Raw genomic sequence first — 12293 nt, forward strand, 5'->3', positions numbered from 1 at the left:
ATCATCTGGCGTATGTAGTACTGAGAGTATTAACAGCAGGAAGAAATTTCCGTAGAGAAAACATTTGCAACAGTGGTGGGTAATATTTGTGTCAAATAGTGCCTAGGAGATGCCGTGGGAGAAATCTTTCAAGACAATTTTAATAAAACCAATTCTTCATTCCCTATAAAAATGTGAGAACTTTTCTATTGTCTTAAAAATACCATTGTTGTTGTAGTATTAGTAGGAATTTTAAAACCCTAATTTTAACATATGCTTTCATTATTACCAATATGTAGATTATGTACAAACAAGAATAATTCAGGCTTATCTCATTTTCCACTGTAAGAAAATGTGTACTATCTAGTTGTCCAAAGAGAAAACCAGTGTGCTGTCAGATTTTCAACGAATTTCTATATTTTTAATAATCAAACTTAAATACTCTGCCAGATGAAAATTACCAATCATCTTTGTCTGAGGCATGTCACAAACAACATAAAGATGTTAAGTTATGCATGCAGAACACATTTATGAACTATCAAGGCTGCAGACTTGCTATTATCAAGTGGCATAATCCCTCATGGTAAACTGAACTACATAATCAAAAGGATGACTGAACATTTGAGGCCTTAATTTACTTTAGTCACTAAAAGCCCCATAGCTCTTGACAATAAAGAAAAGGTGGAGAGGACACTGAAATTGTTATATACTCAAATTCAAAGTGATCACTGTTTCTTAATCTGTAAAAAAAATCAGGCCTAAGCACCCCAAATTTTTATTTTATTTTTGGAAAATACTGTTTTCCAAAAATAGATAAAGAACTAATTCTCAAAGAAAATACACACTCCATATTTCAATTTGGATTTTTTCCAAAGGGAGAATACAACTTATTATGTTTAAGCTGATGATTCATATCTGAATAAAAAATTTTCACTGTTATCTCTTTCAACTAAAATTCTAACAGAACATCTCTAAGATTTCACAAATCAAGAAAAATAGGGGCACCTGGGTGGTGTAGTCAGTTAAGCGTCTGACTCTTGGTTTTGGCTCAGGTCATGATCTCAGGGTCCTGGGATCGAGCCCTGCATTGGACTCTGCTCAGCGTGGAGTCTGCTTGGAATTCTCTCTCCTTCTCCCTCTATCCCTCCCCCCCACTCTCTCTCTTTCCCTCAAATAAATAAATAAATCTTAAAAAAAAAAAAAAAGAAAAATATAGACAGGTAGAAAATCAATTAAGCATATTGTGAAACTTTATGTATAACTCTTAGAATTACTTTTCAAACAACAAAGAAAAAAATGGAAGCCCTAATACATATTGAGAGCTCTTATAAATAGGAACAACTAAAATCATAACAGAAGAGGAGCAAAATATATGAAAAGACAAATCATGGAAACCTAATAAAAATGTGGGAAAAAAAACCCACCAAAAACCTTGTGAAAACCTACTAATGAAATAACACAATGAAACCAAGTAAAACCAGACAGCTGTTTTTCATCTCATAACCTGGCAGATATTTTCATCTCATGATGTTCTTATCCTCTTTGTTCCTCTTCATCTTCTGCATGATGACTGCAGAGAACGTATGCTGCTAGCTGCTCATCTCTATCTTTGGGGTTCGGTGGGGCCACCAGAGGGCTCGCCCTTCTGTGGATGGGCATGCACGCCAGGTCTGACCCCTCACAGGACCCTCACACACTGAGTCCACGGTGACTGGCCAAGGGCAAGGAATCTGATCCAGTCAGGACCCGTCATAGTCTCTCCATCCGATTTCATATATGGATACTGAAAAAAGTATGGTCTTTCTCTTCTCTTCCCTTGGGGAACAAAAACTATAAAAATCAGTAAACTGAGCTGCCAGTGGCCATCTTTTCTACCATGTGGAGAAAAAGTATCCGAGAATGAAGAAAGCAAAACTGAGAAAAAGATACACAATCTTGATGCCAAATCACTTGAGTATTCAGATCCAGCCATGCACAGAACTAGGTCTACTCCAAAACTTCTTCACTGTGAGCCAACATTCCTTTTTAGCATGAGCTAATAAGAAAAAACTCTGTATCATTTGTAACCAAGAGAATTCCAATCAGCACAAAAGTAGAACACAGTGTGTTTCTAGCCCCCCCTTCATAAACAAGCATTACTCCTCAGGAGACCTACTGTCCAGTGCTGCAGGTTAGAACAGAGCACAACAGGCCTCTTCTAAAATGAGCTGGGTTATGACGAATTTTTTTCACCGTTCAAATAATTACTCAAAGAAAGCATGACATCAATGTAGTTTGTATTTTAAAATTATAGTTGAGAATAATTTTATAAAACTCGGTGAAATTACTGTAATTTTTGGCATAGACTATGGCTAAACAGTCTGTTCCTTGAAGTACCTTTGCTTTTTATTTCACCTCTGCTAGGAAGAGGTAATCCTAACCCCTCCCCAAATTACACTATCATTTAAGGAATGTTAACAGCATAATATTATAAACTGTACATTGCAAAGGGAGGAGGAAATCTGTATAAGTTGGAAGAAATGGTGGCTAATGTAAAAGTGTATATGGAGGGGTGCCTGGGTGGCTCAGTCAGTTGAGTGTTCGACTCTTGATCTCAGCTCAGGTCTTGATCTCAGGATCATGAGTTCAAACCCCGCAATGGGCATATTTCCAAAATAGCATGAGTGTGTGTGTATAATTTTTACTAAAAATATGGATTGAACAAACTGCTTCTGTTCCAAGTCCACAAGAAGGGACATTCACTACAAATGACCTAGAAATACATGTTTAAAAATCTTTTGAGATTTTTCCTTGTCCTTAAGGAAAAGGAGAATAAAATAATGCTAATGGATTCTTTGTCTTAAAAAGAAATTCAAATGGGAAAACTGTCCTTTCTTTTTACTTGTCTTCTGAGATACTTATACTCAGTTTAAATCAAAGGAGATGGACAGGAGTTATATCAGGTTGAATTCTTTTTCCAGTAGGCAAGCATAAGCTCTTTCTTATGTATTAATAAGTAACAACTGATTAATCTTTGTAATACCACAGGGTTTTGTTTTGTTTTTTATTTATTTATTTATTTATTTATTTTTTTAAAGATTTTATTTATTTATTTGAGAGAGAGAGAATGAGAGAGAGAGAACACATGAGAGGGGATAGGGTCAGAGGACGAAGCAGACTCCCTGCCGAGCAGGGAGCCCGATGCGGGACTCGATCCAGGGACTCCAGGATCATGACCTGAGCCGAAGGCAGTCGCTTAACCAACTGAGCCACCCAGGCGCCCCATGTTTTTTTTTTTTAATCTAATGTAACCACAATGAAATAAAGTCATTCTAAAAAACTGAACTACCTAGGCGAATTTTACTTAACCTTACTAATAGCAATACCAGTTACTGAACATCAGGTGGAAAAGTTTTGGGGTTGATAAAGATGACACATTCAAGAAACTCCACATACCTTAAATTTAAAAGGTATGGTTAGAAAGAATGCTTAAAAAATAAGCCAATAATATATTAACATGTACTTCTCTCTGATCATCAAGTGACAGATCTCTACTTACTGAAACTCTTCATTAGTTATAAACAGAGCTCTGGAAACAGTAGGTCCTATTAACTTTTATATAAACTGATAAGGGGTACCATCACCTGGTTCAAACATCCCCATTTTTTATAGTAATTCAACTCATTATCATAATACGACTTATTATGACCAAGCTTCTTTACTAATCAGCTCCATAACATGCATTTAGGTAAACATTTGGCTTTGTGAAAGTCATTTTGAGATTTGGTTATTTTCATCACCAAAAATCCAATGCTCTATCTTCCTAGGAGAGAGATGATTTTTTTAAAAAGATTAGGAAGTAAGGGAATTTTGAATGCTCTATGCCTGCTTGCCATAACCAGTTGGCAGTTGGTGCTGAGGTAAAGGGAATGGAGCTGTAAATCCAAGAGGAACTGTTGTGACAGTAGAGACTAGGAAGGAAGGAGATGAAACTGGACCAGAAGCAGGAATGTGTGCAGTCACGTGGTCAGCGCTGGGGCTAGTTAGCCTGATGGCAAGACAGCATTAACCATATTCGCATAGCAAGTGCTCTACATTTAAAGAGGGCAAGTGGGAGCACTACTTTTAGATTTACCAAAGATAACGGTTCCAGTTACTTTGCTGAATTTCTGCAGTCCCAGAGATGAGACGAGTTAACTCAAGGTTTTAAGATTTTGTGGGTTGGGGGGGAGGGGCACGTGGGTATGAAAACGGACCCCGCTTGCTAGCTGACAAATGCTGGAAGTATTCATTTCAAGAAATTCAACAGTGACTTTAAAAACAGTCAATAAGCATGAGGCACCAATTCCACCAATCTTTCTTTCAAATGATTAATATTCACGCAGAAAACAAGCAAACTATTAGGAATAGGGAAGATGAGCAGGGGGTCCTGTCTTGTTTGACTATGTGAAAACCACTTAGTTTTCCTGGATATTAAATTCGTTACCTATAAAGTACAGAATCTGGGCGAGGATTATCAGAAGGGTCAATTCTAATCAAGAGGCCTGAAATAATAAATCCACTAAAGGTGCAAAATTATCATTTGTGTAGTAATTTAAAATACCTTTAGGTTTTTCTAAACCAGGGATTTGTTAGGGGGCTTTTGAGGTTTGGATTTACCTTAAAAACTGCCAGATACAGCTGAGAGTGTAGTTACTATTAGATCTGTTTTCAACATTAAAGAACTAGCTGAAAATCGAGAAAGTCTAACTTTAGGGAAATAATTCTGTAGTTTTCATAGTGCTAAGTTAAATTTTTTTCCCCTAAATTAATCAGTATTCTACAAGGTGTGCTGTAGATAAATTTGAAATAGTTTAGGCTAAAAGCTAATGCTATCACCAAAGGAAGGTAAATGGGCATCTAAAATTATTCCACGATGAACAGTATTGTGAACCAACTTGGACCACATACATTTATTTATTGAAAAGATGCTCATTCAATCTTGGAAAGTCTGAGTTAAGAAGAATGTAGAATTATTTCTTAAAAGAGTAAAAGGCCAGGATTTGAACTTTAGCACATTTTTGGGGCATTGTCCAAAGAATATGAGATTCAGAGCCAGCAGATAATCAACTCTTGTCAGTTACCTGCTGAGAGACCCTGAGCAAACGACTCAACTTTCCTATCCATAAAGTGGGTTATCTACTCCTGACCTAAATTCCCTACCAGGCTGTTATGAGGATTGGTATATGAAACACTTGTTAGGTTATAAAGTACTACAAAAGTTTGGGGATTTTGTCATTGTTGTTATATTTAAAAATGAACTCCCCATCATTACTCAATAGAAGCAAAAGTCTCTAAGTTTAACTGTCAATAGAGTCACATCTTGCGGGAATGCTGGTATATGAAAAAGACTGTAAGATGGTGAGCATAATTTTGTCTTTACAGATCAGTTGCTTTGTAGAAACACTCAATACGTATTAGTATAAAAGAGGGGCTGGGTCCTCGGTGCACCGCCTATAATACCATGGCCGGCATTAGGAGACTAGAGCCTCCAGAGGGAGAAGCTGGGAATAAGGGGACAGTCACCCACTCCCATTGCTGTTGGGTAAATTTCAGACACTGTAATCTGGTATAAATCTCACAAACTTTAAAACCTCTAAGTTGGTTTAAAATGGCAGGACCAATAAGACTGTACCAATCTAATTCAATTTTACATAGGCTGACACTAAGTACATGCATATGGGCCAACTTTGGGGTGAGAACAAGAAGGACTATTAGAAATATGGCAAGAAAAGAGGAGGAAAATGAATTTGAAATGAAATCTGAGTGTGGGTGATACAGCTATAGTTTCTTTATATTAATAATTGTAAGAGTAGTATAAAGAAATGTAGGAAGTTCACATTGTAGAATACATCTTAAATCCTGCTACTAAATGTCAAATTACTTATGAACTCATTACTCATTTTGTGTTTTGTGTTTACTCGTAAAAGAAGTAAAAACTTATTTTCAGTGCTTACTATGACGCTTTATAAACTGCCTGTGGGGGGTAAACAAAATACTGTCAATGACTGATATTCCTAATTTAAAAACAAGTAAAATGGTTTATTTTCTTCACTTCTTTAAATCTTTGTGAACCAAAAGAAATATTAGACATTAAATGTGTAACAAAATGCTGGAAAATTGTAAGACATACCATTTGCTCTGTATTATAAATAACTAAACAAATGAATTGGCTCCATTCTCTGGTGTTTTGGGAATAAAGCCAAGTACTTAATTCTTTTTTTTTTCTGCATTAATCTAGAATGTTTTCAAATGACAAAAAAATAATTATTAAAATCATGGAATATAAGATTCTGGAATGTGATAATACAGAAGCAACCTTATTTCTTTCCTTTTAATTTAAATGTTCCATGTGATAGCATAAGTATATTCTCTGAAGTGTGTTTTATGATATATTAAACAGAGATCCTCTAAATAAAAGGATTCATGGTCAAATACTTCCGAGAAGTCAATCAGAGAAAGACATGTATCATATGATCTCACTAATATGAGGAATTCTTAATCTCAGGAAACAAACTGAGGGTTGCTGGAGTGGTGGGGGGTGGGAGGGATGGGGGGCTGGGTGATAGGCACTGGGGAGGGTATGTGCTATGGTGAGCACTGTGAATTGTGTAAGACTGATGAATCACAGACCTGTACCTCTGAAACAAATAATACATTATATGTTAAAAAAAAAAAGATAGTAGGAAGGGAAAAATGAAGGCGGGGAAATTGGAGGGGGAGATGAACCATGAGAGACTATGGACTCTGAGAAACAAACTGAGGGTTCTAGAGGGGAGGGGGGTGGGGAGATGGGTTAGCCTGGTGATGGGTATTAAAGAGGGCACGTTCTGCATGGAGCACTGGGTGTTATACGCAAACAATGAATCATGGAACACTACATCAAAAACTAATGATGTAATGTATGGTGATTAACATAATAAAATTTTTTTAAAAATTTAAATTAAAAAAAAGAAAAAGAAAATATACCTACAAAACATCTAGTAGCATGTTAATAATTCTAAGAGTCCCATGGTAAAGACAAACAAAACTTATTTATTTAAACCCAGCATTTCTCAATTTATTTGATCACTGATTTTTTTTTCTCCTTAATCAAATGGAATTAATGTTCCTAGAAAATACACTGGGAAACATTGCAAATAGTCTCTTTTACTCCATTTCAATGCTGATGTCTATCCCACTTTTATATATATATATGTTATATATATAATTAAATTTCATATATATATACAAAATTTAAAAAATAGACTGGGAAGAGAAACACCTACGGGTCAGAGAACACTTTGAAGCTCAATAATAAAAGGATTTCAATATTGATTAAATTATGGAACTTATACTTAATGAAATCTAAAAGTTCTTCTATTGACTGGTTGTTTACATATTCAACAACACAGTGTCTAATTAAGTATTTTTTGGACTTCAAGGTTAGAGTAAAGGATTTTAGTTAATCAAAGAGCTAAAAGCTTTTCAGAGTAAAAAGGCAAGTATACTAAAATTCTTTCCTATGCCTTTACTTCAAATGGCATACAATTTTATAAGAGCCATTAAAATGCTGTAGTAACTCAGGAGGCATGGCATTATTCCACCTGAGGGCCTAGAAACTTTTAAGAATGCTTACATCAATGGACAATATTTACATATGGAAACAGAGTGAAAAAATTCTGTGTTTGTATTTCAGTTTTTTATCCTGCCCTATTCCACTGGTTATGGTATAACTGACATACCACAGTAATTACATGCTATATATGAAGGTTTTAGGAGGTATATATGAAATTGTCCTGAGAAGTACTTAACGTAGAATCTGATCAGAACTAGGAAGTGAGCGTTTTTATTTTTAGTGAATAAACAAATAGTTTAATCATTTCTCTAAATCTATACGGATATAGAATTAGATACATTTTTACTTTATACTTTAGCTAATGTTCTCTCTTTAGTAATGATCAACTTATTGATCTATTCAAAGAAGAGATAGATAACTAGGAAGAAATATTAACAGATATAGTTAGCACATTTTTTTTATTACTCCAATATAATCTGATTATATTGTTCTTATTAAGCAGGAAGAAAATATGATGCCATTATTCTGGCAAGATCTCATAGGCTTATCAAATACAGTCACAAGTTGTAGGGACTTTTATGTTTAAAAAAATCATAGAACAATCATTAGTCCTCAGTTACTTTCTATAAAATATCTAGATGATGTATAAGATTCCATTTATGGCAAAGTTCTACTCTCTGAGCTTGGATTTAAGGGTATGGATATAAATACGAGTACAATTTAGGTTGAGATTCCCCACAAATGTTTACAACTTGAATATATCATATTTATAAAAAACATAAGTTACATAGAACTTTCTCAAAAGCTGACTCTGATAGTGTTGCCTGACAGTCCAATAGCTCAGTAGATTTAGAAAATTTCTCTAGGAAAGAAAAACCTTGAAATGTTGCTCGAAGAGAAGCACACTATACTATAAAATTATGGAGAATCCTGCATGAACTCATGGGGTAATGGGGTGAGGATGAGTATGGCCTTGGCCTCAGAAGAAGGCCCCTGCATCCCACAACTCCGGGGGGCGATCTTCACAATGCATCTATATTCATGGTGCCCTCCGGAGCTGTGCTCTGTGAGGAGGCTGAATCAGCGGGCCAAGTGTCAGTCTCTACTGTTTATTAACTGTGTCACTTTAGGGAAGTTATTTAACGCCTCTACAGCTTAAACTTCTCATTATTAAATAAAGGCAAAACTAAGGACACATACGATAATCCTGTTAGTGGATTATGTGTTGGAGCTACATAGTAACTATGATGAGAACTCTTCTTTTGATTTTGCTATACACTTAACCATCATCTCAAAAATTATCATTAGCCTATCATTTCAAACAATATTTACTGAGTGCCAGGCAGTGTTCTAGGTATTAAGGTTATCGAAGTGGACAAAAGATCTAAAAGCCTGGCTCTCGTGCAACTTATATTTTAGCTCTGCAGAGAAACGTGTAATAAAAAATATAAAACACGTCAAGCGGAAACAAGTGATATGAAGAGAAATAAAGTGGCTGAAGGGGACAGAGAATGTCAGGTGCCATGCATGTGTGTGGGGTACCTACTACAGATAGGCTGGTGAGGAAAGGCCACCTTGATAAGGCAATACTTGAGCACAGACCCAAATGCCACGAGGGAGAGTCTTGTGACTCTCTGCAGAATGTGTTCTGGGGCTGGGAACCGGCAGTACCAGGGCCCCGAAGCATGCTTGGCAGGCTCCGCAGGTGCAAGCAGGCCAGGGCGGCTAAAGATGGGCTGAAGACGGGATGCACAAACAAGGAAGACAGGAGACAGGCTCAAGAGGTGCAGTGGGGTGGGGGGTGGCAAGTTCATGGAGGGCCCCGCAGGCCACGGCAGAATTTGGGATTCTATTCTGGGTAACGGGGAAAGTAAACAGAGGGTCTGGTCAGAGGAGCGGCATGATCTGATTCCCATTTTTAAACCACCACACTGGCCGGTTGTGGAGAATACACCTGGGTTGTGTGGGAGCAGTCTCAGGCCTCAGGAAACATACCAGCTGTTCTGCACTGGGCCATAAGCTTGTAATTTGAGCGATTTTTCCAACTCTATCCCAAGATTTACTCTAAGACAAAGTAAAACTTGACAACGAAGAGGTCTATTCATTCAGCCCAAAGAAACAGGAAATAATAAAGTCAAAAGCACTGTTTAAATAAAAGGCTGATTACTAATTATTAAAACTGTTCGACTTGGCTTTTGATTCAGATGGATCATCAACTAGGTACCATTTGGTTTGCTGGGTCCCTTGGCCCCAGACAGTGGAAATTTGTTTCATCCAAAAAAAAAAAAAAAAAAAAGAAAGGAAAAGAAAAGAAAGGCACTGAGTACCTAACATTAAAATAAAAAAGGAAAACTGTCACTTGAAATAATCTTTGAGGGTAAAAGCTTACAGCTCTGGCTTTAGCCCAGTTCAGGAAATTGAGGACAAATGTTTTAAGATCAGTGTAAAATTTTTGTGCCTGTTGCCACTAAAAATAATACCTTACTGGAAAGATTTGTAACATATTTGACACAGTAGCCACTGACGACACATGAGCTCACCTATAAAGGGGATGGATGCCAAGGAATCCCCAGGTGGACTGGTACTTGAGGCCTTCCTTTCCTCCATCCGTTTTATATGGACCTCTCGGCGCGCATCATTGGGCAGCCAGCAGGTGGTGTCTGATCCAGTCTCCTGGTCATTTACGGCCAAGATGTAAGACTGATGCCTTAAAGGCTGTGGTGTCTGGCGACCGGATGGAGGTTTTTCTCTTAGGATGACAGTTTCTCTATTATCTAAAGTATCTGACTCCTGAATTTCAGCCTCTCGTAGATTTAAGTCGTGATTTCTCTGAGTGACGGATAATTCTAAATCCGAAGCGCCAGAGTTGTCAGTCGTCTGAGGGCCAGGCTTGACAGGAGCTCCAGATAAAGAGGGGGGTTTCCCAGTCTCCACCTGGTGATCAGGGGCACTTTCGGTTCTTAGCCATGTCTGCTGATTCAACAGGCTGTTTTGATGCAAGTGATTTACCGGTCTTTGGTCTTTGACAGAAACAAATGAGTTCTGGCTAAATGATGGTTTTGTGACATGTGTAGAAGGCGCTTTCAGAGAATTACTTCGGACTTTCACAAGAGGTGACCTGTCTTGCGAAACACCTCGAGGCAGTGACATTCCACAAGTGGTTGGAAAGTTTCTGCTGGACTGCAGTGTTTTTAGATCTGGTGGCACTTTTTTAAACTGAGACACAGATCCCACTCCTCTGCCAGGCACTTGCCTATTATCGGAATTAACAACGCTCGGAGCCACGGTAAAATTTGAACCTCGAAAAGACTTGTGAATTTCTTGCTGCCTAGGTCTTTCATATATCCCTCGTCTATCATCCTGTTCAGTAAATCCACTCCACTTGTAGGTCTGCTTTCGTTCTCCATTTGAATCGGGTATTTGACTCTCAGAACTGACGTTTTCTAAGGTTTCACCCTGTCCCTCGATATAATCCCAGGAACGAGTTCTATGATTGCTAAAACTAACAGGTGGAGAGGTCAGTGCTCCTTGAGATGCACTTCGTGGACAATACTTCATTAACACAGAATCCTCCAGTCTCTCCTGGGACACACTGCGCTGCCGGATCTGAACAGACTGGGGCACTCGATCGTGAGAGGTGCTTCGACGTCGTACCTGCAAAGTAGTGCGGTTTGGTACCACCTGGTTATAATCTGTTGTGCTCTGAGATGCTGCTCTTAAACTATCTAGTCTTTCTTGAATTGTCCGACAACCTATGTGCAATCGTCTGTTATCAATATACTCTTTGTAAGTTTTATAGTTTTTCCAGTCTATGTGCTGATGGGAATTCGGAGAATAGTGATTAACAGATACGGAAGGCGAATCCACAGCCTGTGGTCTACTGCTTGAGATTCCCTCCGAATGTCCACTGTAATTGCCAGATTTAAGTAAAATTCCCGAAGGTTCCAATGACCTGGAGCCTGCAATCTGATGAATTAGATGGGCAGCGGGAATCGAGGATGATGGTGGTGTGGTTCTTGACACTGTTTTCAAAGAGGTCTGCTCGTTGATGCCATACCTCACCTCTTCGGTTCTATGTGAAGGAACTGTATGGTTGTTTCTATTAGTTAACAAATCTACAACCTTCTCAGAAGGTACAATGACAGTCCTTACACTTTCATTGCAAACACACACTGCCGTGTTGGACTTCGCAACATCTGTTGGTGACGGAGGCACTTGGATTTCCATTCTATAGGCCCTGCCTGGTTGCGTCAGGACTGGGGTACTGGTCTGCTGTTTGCTCGATGATGAATCTGGAGGAGATATTTCAACTGGCTGTGCCATGGCTGAAGGGGCAGATGGCAGCCAGGGGTAGCAAACTGGTGGAGGTTCGGGGATATTGCGGGCATTACCACTGTAGGCTTCGTTGCCTTTCAGATAGGCATCTTGAGAATACGCCTACGTGGAAAGCAGAAAAAAGTGTCATTTGAGAGTCATAAGAAGAACAATTTCCATTCTTGAAATGGACTGCTGTTTTTTTACTGTGCCCTACCTGATTCCTAAATGACATTCGCTAAAACAAGCATGCAAACACAACATAAGGATGCTCCACACGTTTAGAAAAGGGCTAGTCTTTCAGAAATCAAATACACTGTAGAATTTGCAACAGAAATAAATTACAACTGCCTGTTTTCTCAAAGGATTGAAACACACCAGTTTTTCCCCCAGCCAATTAGAGATAGCTTTGACGCTTCTAAAT

General features: G+C 38.1%; 1 protein-coding gene across 1 annotated transcript in view; it reads right to left on the minus strand.

Annotated features, from left to right (window-relative positions):
- Nucleotides 1-12293, minus strand: part of ARHGAP21 (Rho GTPase activating protein 21) — a 132768-nt gene that overhangs the window by 25488 nt on the left and 94987 nt on the right. The window contains 1 exon segment of the mRNA XM_078075252.1: nt 10096-11992. Coding sequence (XP_077931378.1) covers nt 10096-11992 — 1897 coding nt within the window.

This window comes from Halichoerus grypus, chromosome 6, assembly GCF_964656455.1.
Source record: "Halichoerus grypus chromosome 6, mHalGry1.hap1.1, whole genome shotgun sequence".
NCBI lineage: Eukaryota > Metazoa > Chordata > Mammalia > Carnivora > Phocidae > Halichoerus > Halichoerus grypus.